Below are 17037 nucleotides of genomic sequence, written 5' to 3'. Positions count from 1 at the left end.
TGGACTGAAAATTTTTCATAGCAATCTGACTCAGTAAAAAATTCTTCCAATGGGTCAGCATCTATACTCAACACATTTATTTAATTCACACACAAGGAAAATGGGACTTTCAGTTTAGAGAAATAATGATGGAGACATGGGAGCAGAGGGTCAAAACCAGGAATAAAACAGCACAAAGATATATTCCTTGGAAATTCAATATTTAACATTATTGGTAACATCTCATTTAATATTACTAATGGGACATTGTTATTGCAGCTTATTAAGGTTAGATGTTTTCATTTAACTGGATTAAATTTGATGGAGCTATTGAACCTGACTAAAGTAATATAAGCTATGAATGTCCATGGGAAGGTTTTAAGCTGCCTTTAAGAAGCATTTTTGGGAAACGAACCATCTGGATGCAAATAGATTGCCTGGACTAGAATTATAAGTGTAGGGTAGGCCAAAGATCTAGATTCTGCATTTGGACTCATGTCCAAAGATCTACTGCATAATTGATCATGTGTTAATTAATAGTAATAAAAAATGTCCAGCACCCTGCGAATAAAGTTCATATTAAATAGTAAATATGGTGAACTGTGGACCCAGAAGGCATTTGGTGGCAAGAAAAAAGTCATTCTCTCTAGCAAATAGAGAAACAGAGTTCACTTCCTTGTGTTGTTGTTTTTTTTAAGACAATATTTCTACCCTTAGTCTACTGATTTCAGCTAATGATTTCAGCTAAAGAACGCAAGTCTTTCTGTTTTAAATCAATTAGTCTTAATAATGCTGAAAAAATGCTATATTATATCCACTAAATTTTTGTGTGGCATTTTATTCTTCTACTGCTTAACAATTTAACAACACAGTTCTGAGAGGCTAGAGTTCAGTTTCACTCTTTATGGACTTTACATGTCATTATCAGTATCCAAAGGATAAGCTGGAACCTTGGAATGGACATATTGTGTTACTATTACTAAATGAATTCAGAAAGTCTTTAATTACATTAGGTTATTACCCTACCCAAACCCTTCCTCTTTAAGGTGCTGTTTCACAAATGAACTCCTCACTATGTTAGTAGAGACAAATCGGCGTAAGAGAAAAACAGATCTAATTCTGATGCCAGTTACAACTGTGTTACCTTGGTTAAGTACTTACCTCTCTGAATATGTTTTCTTCTGTGGAAAGCAGAAGGTAATAAAGCCTGCTCTGAACAGTGCTCTTAACTGAAGTGGAACTGAATGAGATGGCATACATAAAATAATTAGATGCTTAATAAGTGCTAGTTCTCATTCCCTTATGATGCCAGTGCCTTGTTTCTAATGTTAAGTCTGCTTATTGTTTCAGTTTAACATTTATTGAGTGCCCAACACATGCTGGGCACTGGGCTGGACACAAAGGCAAAGATGAGTAAGATCTGGCCACTGCATTCAAGTAACTCAGAATCTACTAAGATGACGAACAGATATGTGAAAAGTCATTTTGCTTGAACAGAGTTGAGAACTACCAAAGATCAGTTTACACTTTTTGTCCTTTATGATAAATACTAACTTAATTGTAAAAGTATAACAGAAAATAAATTAATTTTTGCATCAATCTAGAGTATGTTAGCAAAATAAGCTTTATTCTTATAAACTTTTAAATAGTCTTATAAATAGAACATATTTCTTTACTATATTAAGGTATTTTCATTCATAAGTAAAAAAAAAAAAAGTCTTGTGGCTCTTAACAAATAATAAATGTGATACTTTCAGTAAAAGTTGCATTTCTAAATAGCCTAGTTACCTTTAAGTAGCTCCTCCAGAAAAGGGAAATAATGTTTTCTTAAGTGTCAACTACACACAAGTATTCTACCAGGTGTTTTATGTGCTTCACGCCATTAACTTATATAAAGTATCTTTTGGTTCTGAGACAGGCTGGGACTTGGGACTCTTTGCTGCAGTGCTGCAATGCCTGCACCTGGACAAACCTCTCCTCAAGCAACAAAACACAAAGACACTATCAGGGACTAAAAATAACTGTGTGCATGTGCAATTGGGACAAATTATGGATAAAAGATACAAAAAGACCAAAAAAAAACCCAACTGCCACTTTTGAAGAGCTGGGAGCAAAAGCCCGGTACTGCGCATGCCCCATGAACTCAACACCACCAAAGGGGTGGGCAAAGCACCTAAGCCACCCCTCTGGCCCGACCCTTGGACACACCTCTACCCTCACCCCATATAAGAACTAGCAATTTCTATTGATTAGGGAAGGCCAAGAACTCTGGTCAGTATCAGTTCTAACAATTTTTATAAAGCACATTAATCCAAATATGACTGTATAAAGGTTCCATAATGCACTGTGTTTTCCACTTCAGTTAAACCTTTCTAAACTTGCAATTGCCTTAATTTGGTCTTTTCATAGGTTCAGGTAACCCCTTTTGAAATGGACAGATCATTTCTTGTGCAAGCAACAAGATGAATTTTTATACAATTTCCTTAGAGGCCAATAATTATATGTTATTCTTGCTAAACAATAACTGAAAAGAGAAAAATGCTGAAAATGTCTTTATACTCTAAAATCCCTTAATCTAAAAGGGATTTTTGTTCCCTGAAGGAAAATAAATCCTGTGATTACATGTCAAAATTTATTGTTGAGAGTATGAAATTTGCATTTTTATTGAACTGTCTTGAATAAATACTATAAGAGGATTATAAAGTATAAGCCTTGAATGTTCTATTAATCCTGATTACTTTAAAGTGCATGTTAAATATCTAGGAAAATTGGTTTCACAAACCACATGCTACAAGCTTTACTTGATTCATTTAAGAGACAGTGGTGATTTTTAACACCTGTCACAATCTAATGTCCTCCACAAATATGTGCAGTTAAAACAAATCATGGTCAGTCTTGCCTATTTTGAACATGGTTACCAAATTATCAAATTAAATATGAATTAAAGACTAATATTCAGGTCTATACAATTAAGTTCCCAAGAGGTTCAGTTAGTTGCTTGCAAATTAAAGTGGAGGTTTTAAAATCCCTAATATATGGATTCATAAAAATATGTTATTGGTGAATAGTTATAGTCAAAATTATACTCACACTACTAAATATAATATTAAAGAGAAATCTTGAAATTAAGATTTCATCTCTCCTAGTTCATTTTACCAAAGACACACATTCATTCCAGTCAACACTGAAAAATATCCTGTTCTTAATCTTCGGACAATAATAATTTTTTGTTACAAAGTTCATCATTTTCTCAAGTGTTTTCTCCTGAATAAGTACACACATTTTAAGAAGTCAATTAAATCAAAGGCTTTCCACTATCTCTACCTTCATCTCCCCTCACCCTATTCTCTATCTTTTTTGTTTGTTTCAAGTACCCGTTTCCTACTGGCTAAGGCAGGGGAAGGGGAGGGCAACACAAAACGTGTGGAAACCCACCCTCCCCCATTCTGTCTTCCTTCTTGTTGTGGAGATCAGGGTGTTAGCAGGATGGCAAGCCCCCTAGAACTTCAGCTCTGTGGAAAAACACGAGCTGGGTCTTTACAACTACATTAGCCTTTCACTAGTCTAAATATCCTGCAAGTCCCCAAAAAAGCGTGAAGGCTAGGGAATCACAAATTTAAGAACAAACTTCTCATTTCTTTAGAAGGCATTTGTCTTTTTTCTCACTGTTGCATATCCAGACTTTAGTTAAGTCTTTTTTCTCTCTGAGATATTTTATTAAACTCAAAAAATTGCTGACAGTGATGAGAAACTTTGGAAAATTTAGATTTAAAATATCTGTTATCATTATTACGTATTAATAATAATGATACTACTTATGACATGTTAACACTGTTACGGGCTTTACTCACAATTTATTTAGCCTTCACTCCAGCCCTCTGAGGACATACTATGATTTTTCCTATTTTGGAGAAGAAGAAAGTGAAGCTTAAAGCCGCTTAAAGTAATTTTCTTCTAGTCATACAAATCAAGAGGGCTAAAACTTGAACCCCAATCAGTTAAGACTCCAAAACCTGTGTTCTTAACCTCTATCCTATCTTAACCTATATCTATATGGTAACATCTATATGGTTACTTTTGAGTGAGATAATTAATAAGCAGAGTGGTTATTAATGACCCTGAAATATTCATGATGTTACTAGAAACCAAAACCCTAATGCTTACGCATATATATAAATTTGATTATCTTTCCAATTCCATACCTGCTCTCAAGGTAACCAGCCTGGTATATATTCTTCCATCCGTTTTTACTATACTTATACTACTATCTATCACACTATTACCTACCATGCTACCACTACACAACAATGTATGCTCATATATATACAGGCTTTCAGGTTAGTTGTTTTCATAAAAATATAAGTATCCTATAAGCATTATCCTCACAGATATTTTTCAGGTAAAAATATTAGGTAAGTGCGGAACAGGGAAATAAATGATATTTTACTTCCTCAGTACTTATCTATACATTAAAATAGCCTTGATTTAAGGTAAATTACTCAAATCATAATCTGTATATTTCAGAGGTTTCCATATACTGCCATCATATTTTGACAATAAAGACTTTGGAATACCAAAGCAGGGCTGTGCTTGCCTTTACCACTAGCTATATATAAATCCAAGTGTGGTGGGCTCTCAGAGGAGCCTGGCTCTCTGCCAGGCTAAGACCATCTTGGTGAAGAATCATGCTCTGGAAATGACAGAGATCCTCGATATCCCAAGGTTGGCTTTAAAAGTTAAAGATCTTCTTTACGATACTCACTAATAATCACTCACCTTTGGACCTGGTAATCCAGGTAACCCAGGATTTCCATGTGGCCCTGGTATGCCCTGCAAATAGTAAAAAAAAAAAAAAAAAAAAAAAAGAAAGATCATTCTTAGCACAGATCTAGATACAAATAACAGACAGTGGTTATTATAATATTCAAATAAATATTATGTAATTCATTAAAATGGATATCTTATTTTACAAAGTTCTTTATCTCTTCTGAGATCTTGGATATTTCAGTCTAGGAAAAGACTAATTATAGAGCAGAACTGTGGTTTCTGTTTTTGCTTCAAAACACTGCCCTTGAGGTGTTTACATCCCTTATTTACCACCCTTATCTCCATCCACATTGCTTAGTGCTACTTCTAAAATTTGTGCAGAGTAAGAAGCCTAAAAATAACAAAGTGCAATTGTTTAGTTACTCTCCTCTCAACATGTGGTAACCCTTTCTGCACTTGGGGTTTTGTTTATGCTTTTCCCCTGCCTTTTATCATGCGTACCTTAAAGACTTACCTCATTTAACCTTGCCCCCCTACACCTGCCCAAATCACGTTCAAGCGTCAACTGAGATACCACCTCATTTTTAAATCCTGGCTACACCAGCATGAAGGGATTTCTCTTTCCTACTCACTTCTACAGAAATTGCTGCATGTAAAATTTATTTGCAATTAGTTGTATATTGCCTTGGGATATTTCTGTCATTTAAATATTTTATTGCTATTTTAACTTACGACATATGTTTAGTTTCAGAATTATAAATTCTTTGAAAAGAGGCTGTTTTCAATATTACCAGTGTAGTACTTAGCACATAGCAACCTCTCAATGAATATTTGTCAATTTGGGGAGTTCCCTGGTGGTTCAGTGCTTAGGATTGGGCGCTTTCACTGCCGTGGCCTGGGTTCAATCCCTGGTCAGGGAATAAAGATCCCAAAAGCCACACAAAGAAGGCAAAAAAAAAAAAAAAAAAAAAAAGGAATATTTGTCAATGTGAATTCAATAACTGTTTCTATTTACTAAATACCTACTAATGTGCAAGTAACTGTGTTAATGCTTTACTTTTTTATTACTAATCCTTATAACAATCCTGCAAGGTGGTTATTTACTCCCATTTATAAATGGGTAACCTTAGGTTCACACAACCAACAAGTAGAAGACTAAGATTCATCTCCAGAAGGCCTTCCAGGTTTCCAGGCCTCCTATACTCATTTGGGCTTAGTACCGCACCCCTGTGCTCTTCAGCTACACCTCCATCTTGACACATAAATAGTTATTAATTATCTATTTATCTGTCTTTTCACTTCTGAACTAATAGAGCATTATGTTTCAGAAAGCAGAGGGGTGCTAGCAATGCAAACACTGAAGGTATATCTAGCAAGATGAAAACTAAGGGAAAAAATTAGATTTCATGACATCTCATTTGTGTAGTCTTCAAAAACAAATTTCAGTAGAGCAGATGGAAAAATTTATAAGGATTAACAAATGAGTTTTTGATGTAGATGTGGGTGCAATGGGTATAAAGGATTATTTCACAAAGCTCAGCAGTACAAGAGTGAGCAAGGACAATAACTTTAGGAAAAATTAGCATCAATGAAAGTTTGGGATTTTTAAAAAAGATAACTTGCTGGCTGTTGCCAAATAAGATAAAATCTAAGGAGAGAAAAAGGTCATGCTGTGGGAGAAGAACAGCCTTAACGGTGGAGAGGGAATGCAATTAGTGCAAAGGTGAACTCAGTCCCTCAGGGAAGTAGGATCCAGGGTCTCCTGACAGAAAAGTAGGAGGACAGAAATGGTCTGCTGGCTGGAAGAGAGGGGGCAAGTTTAGAAGACACTCTGGGAGGAATGTGGTAGGTCATCAAGTATAGAGAAAGAAATGTTAAACAGCTAGAACGGAGTGAGCAATCATCTTCAGCCTCATATGGACAAGATCTTGATGTGAATAGGACCATTTAAAGTAACATTTAAGGGTGATTTTTCATTATACTGTTTATATGATAAATAAAAATCAGTAAAGAAAGTGAAGCATATATGGCATTTGCATTTGTCTTTATAACACACAATCTCAATTCTTTTTCTAGCTCTTTGAAGAATTTCTGCTAGTAGAAGTCCATTCTTTTTTTTTTTTTTGAGGTTGGAAAGAAACTAATTCTAACCCAGCAATAAATCTTTTGCTGGACCTGTGTAATGTGAGAAACTACTGCTTATCCTTAAGGCAGCTTTTTTTCCTCAGGACAATTATTTTTTTACTTTATAGCTCCAATATTTTCCATTATGTAATCCAGGAATGCACTATTTTAAGGCCGCCCACTCTTTTTCATTTCCCAAAGTAAATGAACCCCACCTTGGACTATCAACTGCAGATGAGATCACTTTATAACTAAGAATAATGTTACAAGTAGCACCCAAACAGTCACTAATCTACAAATTTGATTATCTTTCTTGAGCGTGCTCACAGAGAATGCTTTGGGGCTGGGTGTTTATACTCAAATAAACAGCTGGCACGTATTCCCAGGCTTCTCTTGAATTGGCAAAGGTAGGGCTAATTTCCTACCTTTGCCAATCCAGGGCAGATTTCCAAGGGAAATACATACTGTACAATACTAGGAAAAAACATACTGGAAAGCTACCAGTTCTAACAGCAAGTGAGAAACGGAGGCCATCTACTTACCCGTGGACCTCTCTTTCCTGATGGACCTGGGATACCTGCTGGGCCAGAAGGACCCTTGGAAAACAAATGCCGAGATATTAGGCATGATAAGAGATGCATCCTCTCCCACAAGCCTTGCTAAGAGTCTCACTCCAGGGCTCCTTTTCCATCCCTAGTTACCAGCTGATGATTTTCAAACAACATGAAGCCCCTCACCCTAATCAGCAGGGGTGAGAGTTGAAACTCAAGACGTCCTCTTTAATCTGGCTAGATATGGCAGCAGGAAGTCTATGACTTATGGTTACAGCCACTGTATCTGGTTTTCACAGGGACCATAACTAGTAGTTTCGTGGGTAGTTTTTTACCTAAATTTACTTTTACTACTGAAGGAGGAATTCAATTTAGGGTTTAGAGACCAACAACTACAGGTTTTTTCAAACACATTTCAAAAGAAGACTTGCCTTGAAAAATTAAAGCACTAACCATTTTATGTTCTCTTAAAAGGCTTATACCAAGGATCTGTGTAATGTGTTAAACTGTTATAATGAGATCCTTCTAGTATATTCAGTAATAAATCTGCCTTACACAAAATGCAGCACACCAGGAGGTCACTAATAAGAGTTAAATGGTTTGTAAAAACAAAATATGAAAGCAAAAACAGGTCAATTTTTAAAGTATTCTGAGTTCTTTAAATGTCACTTATTAAATATACCAAATAAGAAATAGGAAACTACTACTTTGCTTCCTCATATTATGCCTTATGTTGTCCTTTTTGCTTACTTTAACAATCAACTGTAGAAGAATAAGTGTTCATTTGGGATACGGTTAATACATATCCATTCATTCATCTGTCCATTAATTTCATTGTTACTGTGCACTCTGCCGCCATGGCATTATTCTTGATGTCTACAGAGCATACACACATTCCATTTTACAAACATTCATTCATTGTTGCAGTAAAAATACTACAAGTTTTGAAATGAGACATATCAAGGTTAAGATATTAGCCCTACCGTTAACAAGTAGCATGGTCTACTGATCCTCATTTTTATGTAACATTTTTCTCTTTGAAACTTTCTCCTTTATTAATGCTACAGTCATTTTGCAGTTTTCTAATGCTCTTTATATATTTCAAACTATTTTCCTTTTAATTTTTTCCTTCTCCTACTCCTTAACTTAATAAAAACCTTTCATGTATTCTCTAATATTAAGAGAAAAGTAATATTCCTATTCAACCACAGAAGAGTAATATTTCTGTTCTCCCTCCTGAGCCATTAAAATATTCTGAGTCATTATTATATCACTAGCTTCCATCAAAAACTGACTTTCACTTATTTTCAAAAAAAATTAAAATTCTTTTCAAATTAATTCTGGTTCTGCTGTTATCATCAGAACTTACCAGCTGATGATTTGAAGTCCCCCCAAATAAGATCTAAAAATAAAAACTAAATGTAAAATTAAAACAAAATATCTAGTTTGGTTTATTGCCCTGTCACGCTACTTTGTGACATAAGAAAACACTACTACATTCACACTGAAAAAGCAGTTAATATTACAGTTAATGTTAGATACTAGGGGGAAAAGACTATATTTTATGTTGTGACTGAAATATTTGAATTGTTTAATAAACAATAAATAAAACTCAATTTTAACTTGTCTTTTCCATATCTTTGAGAACAGGTTATTAATAGGCATTTTCTAGAAACCAGAGAAGGAAAGTAATTTTATATGATATGACTTTTTTTATGAATTATTTTTGATAAATAAAGTACTAAAAAAGGCACTTTAACTTTCAGGTTATTTGTTATTAACAGAAAGTATAATTCAATTAAAAGAGCAATGGTATGGCAATCATCCAATCTAGATTCAAATCATGCTTCAATCATTTACTTGCTGAATGACCCTAAACAAGTCAGTTACTCTTTCTAAGCCTTAGTTTTCTCATCTTTATAATACTGATGATAAAAAATTTACTTTTCAGTGTTATTGTAAGCATTAAAGATATTGTACTATATAAAATACCTGTAACTATGTCTGATATACAGCACTTAACCAATAAACTATAGAGCAATTTTTTAAAAGGTATGCCTGGGGCACAAGCAGTACTCAATTAATGTTAGTTATAATACTATTATTACTAGGGTAATATATATACTAAGGCAAATGTATTCAGTCCTTCTAAGAGATAGTAATATCTGGTCAATTAATCTTGGAAGTCCTGCATCTAAAGTTCCCTCTATAATTCATTCACTCATTCATTCATTCACTCACTCAAAAAACATTAGTAAACATCAAACCCTCCTGGAGGTGACAGTGAGATAAAAAAACACCCATAAACAAATAAATACATAATGTACATTTTATTTAGTGATATGAAGAAAAGAACAAGCAACCGAGAGAGATCAACAGTGTACATAATTTATATTGTGGTATCAGAGAAGGCTTCTCTGAGGAAGTGCTAAGTTACATCTAAAAAATGAAGAGGAGTAACGAAAGAGGAGAAAATAAAATTCCAGGAAATAGGAATGAAATGAATTAGGGCATGAGTAAAATAAAACAAAACAAAGAAAAATCACAGTCTTATCAAGGAGCTAAAAGAAACCCAACAGTGAGATTAAGCAAAAGTGGAACAAAATGAGGTTGCAGAGGAAAGCAGGGGCCAGATGATATACGACTGCATGGGTCATGATAAAGAGTTTTTAGTTTATTCTAACTGCTTTACTCTTCAGTCACTGAAGAGTTTAAGCAGATAAATGACATGATCTAATTTATATTTTAAAATCGATCACTAGAGAATTTATATAAAAGATAGCAGAATGAGAACTCTCCTTCCCTCAAAACCACTGAAAACAACAAAAAACACCAAAAGAAGAAAACATCTCTGATGAAACAAGGAAAAGACCACAACCACAAACCAAAAATATGAAAATTATCTTCCAAATATTGAGACACTTTGGAGTAAGGAAAGATGCTGAGAGATGACCAAAAACAAAAAGCAAACAAAAAACCTCTTCAGACGTCAAAGCTTGGACAGGCTACAGATATCTAAAAGTATATCAGTCCAGAAAGTTCATACCAACAATCCTTTAATAACAATAGTAAAGTTTAAGGGAATGGGAAAGCCACAGGACATATAAATCATGACCCTGTAAAGACCCAGTTCAAATAACCAGAAGTAAGGAAAGTAGAGCTGAAGAGGAAGAACCCATCATTTTCATGATCTGCAACAAACCTCCTAACTTCAGGAGATTTCTGGTTGTGAGGGGGGTAGAAGACAAGAGCGTAAATCATCATATCACTTCTCAGAGAGATATAGAGGGCTTCACATACATGAAAATGAGAGGAGATATGTTTCTGGATAGAGGGCAAAATAAATATGGAAGGACGGTGTTGAAGACAGCAACTTAAATTTGATGTTGTGTACCACTACTTCCCTTTGCCTCTCCCTATACAACTCTAAAACAAATAGTGACCCAGATAGAGTTGTCTTTATTTTAAAAATGAGTAATAACCAGAAAGAAACCAGCAAGGGACCTATGCATATTGAGGGGAGGGGAAAGTGTGAGGACAGAAACATAAATTAAAAGTAGATGAAAATTGTTTACCAGAAGAGGAATCACTCCATGCAACAGAGAAAAAGTTCATATAGTTCACTACAGATTCAAAAAATTTCAAGATGCTATTTTTCTACAAAATGAGAGCTCAAAGAAGAGTTATAAGACATTAAAAATAACAACCAAGGTAATAAAATGTGAGCCAGAGAGCTTAAAGATTGAAAGAGCAAAAAAGAAACAATTATAGATGAAAGCCAGGTCAGAAGCAATAAAAACTGACTACAACTGAAAAAATCAATTAAGGGATATGGATGTAGTTTAACTGAATTCACATAAAACAAAATGGAAAAAAGCAATCACATGGACATGATTGTAGAGAAGATAATAAATACTATCATCACAAAGGACATTTAACATATACTGGTGTGCCTGAAGAAGAATATAGAAAAATGGAAAAGAAAAATACCTGAGAATATAAGGAGAGACTTTTCTATAATAAGTAAAAATAATCTTCAGATCAAAAGAGTACCAGAAAAAACTGATACAGAACCTAACAGGTTTAATGAAATGAACTTCAAAGATAACAAAAGAACTGCATGGGCATACAGAGGAAAAAGTCACCTACAAGTAGGAAAAATCAGGCTGGCCTCAGACTTCACACAGTAACATCCACTTCACGAAGCAGTGCAACAGTCTCTACAAAGTTCATCATTTCATCACCATTCACTCTCTCATTAGCTTTATAAAATCTACCTTTAGACTTCTACACTATGCTGAAGTCAGATTCTCAAAGTTCAATAATGACTTTCCCATCAGAAGATCCAAAGGATTTCCTCCACTTTTTCTCAGCCTCTGCTGTAGCTTTCAGCACTACTGATCAATTTCTTCTCAAAACTCTCATCTTTGGCTTTTGTGATAGTATACTGTATTCTCTCCCATCTCTCTGACTATTCCGTCACATTTCTGCTTTTTTTTTTTCTTTCTTCTATAACCACAAAGCAAACATTGCTCGTGATTTGGCTCTCAACTCTATGCCGAACTCCTTTCCTTGAAAATTATCTGACTCTATAGCTTCAACTATTGATATGATATTGATGGGAAAACTCCCATATCTATACCCCCTACTTTGACCTCTCTTTTTTACTTCAGCTTCTTCAACTCTTCCAACAGCTTACTGATTTGCCAACAGCACCTTAGATGTTTTAACTTGATTTCTTCTCCTAAAATCAACTTCCTCTCTTAATTATTGGTTTTAGTAATGGTATCACCATTCTCTCAATCCACAGGCTTAAAACCTTAGAAGCCATCTTGGATCCTCTACCTTTTTACTTGGTCCCTAGGTCCAATTAATTTCCTAGTTCTACCAAACCTTCCTGCAAAACACCTCTTGAATCCTACCTTTCCTTTGCATTTTCACTGCTGGCATCCTAGATAATGTCCTAGTCTTGTAACATCCAGATGATAACAGGAATTTCCTGTCTGCTCTGAGCACTGCCACCAGATTGACTTCCCTATTCATGCCTCTGCTTAGAAACCTACAGAATTCCCCATTGAGAACAAGATAAAGTTGGAACTATCAGTTTGAAAATTAAGACCTCTACAACCTGTCCACATCTACCTTGGGTTTTATATTTGTCTAACATTATTCAGCCTAATATCATGAAAGAGTTTGAGCTTTAGAGGCAGAAAACCTGGGTCAAAATCCTGGCTCTATCATTAATTAGCAATGTGGTTATGGACAAGTAAATGAATCCCTCTGGGCCTCAGTTTCTTCACCTGAAAAATGAGGATAATAATACCAAACTTACAAAGTTCTTTTAAGATAACAAACATAAAGGGCATGGTAGAGTGCCTGCTACCACGGTAAAACTCACTAAATTATAACTATTTTGGTTACAGGTAACCAAAAATTAATAAGAACTCAAATTATACCTATTTTGCTGTTTCTCTTACATAAAAGATATGCCAGTTCCTTTCACCTATCAAAATCGTATCCATTCTTTGAGGCCGACGTTCTGAAAACTTTGTCCACAAGAACCTATCCTGAACATTCAGCCTTAAGTGATCTTTCATAGGGGTCCCCTCAAAATCTATTTTTCTTACCTTTGAAAATGTGTACTCCATATACTTAGTTTGTATCTCTCAGTGACATTTAATCTTACTTGACCCTGAGATATAATTATAAATGTACTTCTTGTGTCCCCGTTACCACAATGTAAGCTCCTTCCGGAGCAGTAACTCTGTTATACATACCTTGTGTTTCTCCTTTGCCCAAGCAGAGACTAAGTTAGTATCTGTTGAATATTATTGTTTCACCTACCAATGCTGAAACAACTATTCTTGAATTTAGAGAAGAGATTAATACTCATCTCTGACTTTTTTTGAAGTAAATAGCTTACATAACTGTTTGTTTAATATGACCTGCCTAATGGCTCAATTTTATTACTAATATGTTGATAACTGTCATAGCTGAAAAGTTTATTTCTCTATAATCTATTATTCAGATTTTATTAAACCCTTTAAACATTCACACTAATAAGAGTTGCTCAATACCTATCAAATCACTTTGAGTAATAACCACAAAAGAAACACAAGCTCAGCAAGTGGCGTCATCTCCTATTCTATGATTTCTGGAACTAAACAAATGATTCAAATTTTATTTTCATCAAATAAAGGAAATACCTTAAGATATATTTTAGTCTGCTTGCAACTGAAAAAACAATTTCTAAAAACATATAAGTTGATTGTTTAAGGTATTCAAAAATATGAAAGGCAAAAACATAATGTTCCTAATGTGATTTTAAATAGCTTTAAATGAATTTTAAGTGATTAAAAAATTTTCAAATGTCCATCTGTAATTGCACCTACATGACAAAATAATTTCAGAGCTAAAAAAAAGAAATCAGTCTATTATCTCATAGTTTTACTTAGGCAGTATTAAGTAAGCGACTTGGCTTTTTTTCTACTGATGAACTGATGGGCTGACTGGCTATTTTTGTATGAGGCAGATGGAACTTTTATTCATCCATAAATGTAAATTGGCTATATCATGAAAGATATAATGAAATATGTTACTGTTTACAATTCTAAATGAAATATTTTAATTTCTATAATGTAAGGGTTTGCTTTTCCCCAGTGACTCACTATAAAATTATCTCTATCTAAAATTTTACACTCTATTTTAATTCATTTTTGATATGATTTTGTTGAAAGTATATTTAATAATGTATTTAAAGTATTTTTATTTAGTCTACTATAACTTTTATATCCTTCTTTTAACATGACTATGCATTAAGCCTATGGGGTTTTTTCATAAAAAAAAGAATGCTGATCTATATTTAGCAGTTGAATTCCTGATTGAATTTCACCTGAACAAGAAAAACATATAGCTTACTCACCACTTTACCAGAATTAAGTAAACTTTTCAGCCTGCCAATAAAAACCAAAAAAAAAAAAAAAAAAAAGTACAATATTTGACCCAGCGTTGCATTCTGGTTGGATATATTATAGCAAGCATAATGTACTCATTGTAAGCCAGGGTACATCTCTAAGACAGATCTGTTCTGTACTGTTCAGCCTAGAGAATTCCTTTCAAAATGTTTGGTAAATTAGTGCATTAAGACACATTTTAAAAACAATAACTTACGGGAGGTCCAGTGTCCCCTTTTGGCCCTCTTAGATTCTCCATTTCGAGCATTGTATTAAGATCCTCATAATAATAATAATAATCATAAAGCTCAGTTTCATAGCTATTTTCGAAGGGATAAGTAGCATCAGGACCAAATTCACCTTCCTTCCTTAGATCAAGGTGATTAGCCACAGATGGCTCATCTGTCACTCTGTATAAGGTTGTGTTTAAAATCTGTTGCAGTTCCGTAAGTTCATTAGTGTGTAGATTTGCTGTGATAGCTTTCTTGAGATTCTTAATTGTATCTTGTTTTATATGTGGAAGAATAGATGATATCTTCTTAAACGGTGACAGACCAGTTACTTTATCATTATGTTGTGTGATATTGTCCAACACATTTAGAAGAGAACTAAATTTCTCCTTGCTATTTTTCCTTGGCTCATTGAGGCTATGATGCGTCATTGGCAGGCTTAGATTTGCCTGAGGAAGTTGCTCAGTGATCATTTCTTTGGCCTGAATCACATGATTCACAAGATCCACAGCAGAGACATTGCCTGAATGAAGAGAAGTTAACTGAGATCTTGATATCTGGTGTTCTTGTTCTTTATGCACTGCCGCAGAATCATTTCTGGAATCTAGAATGCTTCTGCCTTTGGTAAGTGTGTCCTCCGACAGTACTTTTTCACCAAATCTTTTGGGCAAGAGAGAGTTTTCTGGTATCTTAGCTGGTACAATAGCTGTATGGAGAAGGCTTGTCTCAGGGAGACACTGCTGTTTCACATACCTGCAATAGTTTGCAGATGCTTCTGCAGAAGGAATAATATCCAACTGACATACTATTCCTTCAAAATGGACAGAATTATTATTCATACTTCCCAAGGTAAACACACTGTTAGAATCAAAGGTCTGAACTTCCGAAAGAGTCTCTCTGCTAAAATATTTCTTTCCACATTCAGCAAACATCGAGACAACTTGATAGCTAACAGCAACGGCAAATGTGTGCCATTGCTCATCGTGAACACTGTAGTTGAAAAATACAGACTGCTTTCCTCCAAGGTATACCACTAATTTTTTAGGCAATAACTGTACTCCTAATTGCAGTCTATTTTTACTTCTAATGCTGAAGAGAAATGCATTGTTTACTCTATGTGACTGTAAACCAATTAATATTGTAAATGGCTGTTCTAAGTTGACTGGTAAAATTTTCACGAGAGGTGACTCAATATAAGAATCATTTGTTAAAAGGACACCCGATTCTGTTAAATGGACCCCCTGAGGTAATGGTGTAGATGATGATGGTACAGCAGTCACTGATGTTGAATGTCTTACATCTTTGCCTCCAAGGCCTAGTTGATGAAGAATATCTATGCCTGGAAATTAAAAAGAGAGAGAGAAAGAGAAAGAGAGAAAGAATCTTACTCTTATGCATTCATGTGTTCATATAAATGTTTGAGTATGAGACAATCTTCCTTGTAGGTATCAACAGTAATCCCTAAAATAAACATGCTCTATCAATAACTAATTTCTAGGTAATGAGAGGTATGGAAAGGGAAAACAAAATGTTATAATCTGAAACACACACATACATACACCCCAATATCCCTAAACCCAAAATTTAATAAATGTTCTCTTATTCTTCCCAATTAGGCAACTTGTTATTCCAATGGATTACATGTTCAAAGATTCCCAGATAGTCATTTATATCTTTAATTTAGAACTTAAAATTTTATGACTTCTGTGTTAAAGAGAAACTAGGGACACACTTACAAAAAGAAATTTTTAATTTGGAAACCATTTTATAAATTAAGTTCACACAACCATTTAAACTATAATTTTTCAGGCTGTTTTCCGTTTTACCTTCTGAGAACTTACAGGTCACATAAGAGCTCTCCCTATGCCTAATACCTTAAGTGTGTGCTATACATAAAGTACCCAGTCACCCTGAAAACTCCTGGACAAGAGAACTTAAATTCTTACTGTTGCTGATCACTGTATTTTTTTCTCTCCCTTCCAAATTTCTCTCTCTTCCATTTTTTTCTCAGTCCTCCAGAGTAATTGTTAATCCAAACAGTTTGCAGAGTTTCTCAATATTTATTATAAAATATAGGTTTTATATACATTATATAATTACGATTTTTCTGGTTTTCATTGTAATGTTATTGATAGTATACTGCTTATCTCCCTTACCCAATTATAAACTCTTGAAGACAGATTCTATGTCTGCTTCCTTATTGGATATCTACTATATCTGCCTTCAAATAGTTCTATAATTTCTGAATGAATGAATCTTCCCCACCAGAATCTAATCAGATGTGACATTTACTTCTAGAGTTCTATAACTCTAGGACTTGTAAAAGATAATAAACTTCTCAAGGATACAGAACAGCTTAGTCAGCCATGTGATCTTTATTATTCTTCGGGTTATAAATCTCCCATTTGTATCATTGTATGTACATAATCATTT

The 17037-nt window shown here is 34.3% G+C and overlaps 1 protein-coding gene across 7 annotated transcripts in view; it reads right to left on the bottom strand.

The window, feature by feature from the left end:
* COL24A1 (collagen type XXIV alpha 1 chain) overlaps nucleotides 1-17037 on the bottom strand; it is a 408506-nt gene that overhangs the window by 350506 nt on the left and 40963 nt on the right. For all 7 annotated transcript variants that reach the window (XM_082409988.1, XM_082409993.1, XM_082409994.1 and 4 more), the window contains exons 4-6: nucleotides 14592-15943; nucleotides 7413-7466; nucleotides 4756-4809 (exon numbers count right to left, since the gene is read on the bottom strand). In XM_082409988.1, the coding sequence (XP_082266114.1) occupies nucleotides 4756-4809; nucleotides 7413-7466; nucleotides 14592-15943 (1460 nt within the window). The remainder of the gene's footprint in view (nucleotides 1-4755; nucleotides 4810-7412; nucleotides 7467-14591; nucleotides 15944-17037) is intronic.

This window comes from Balaenoptera physalus (assembly GCF_965194825.1).
Source record: "Balaenoptera physalus genome assembly, chromosome: 1".
Taxonomy (NCBI): domain Eukaryota; kingdom Metazoa; phylum Chordata; class Mammalia; order Artiodactyla; family Balaenopteridae; genus Balaenoptera; species Balaenoptera physalus.
The sequence above is the reverse complement of the archived record's forward strand: the minus strand, read 5'-3'. Positions and strand labels throughout refer to the sequence as shown.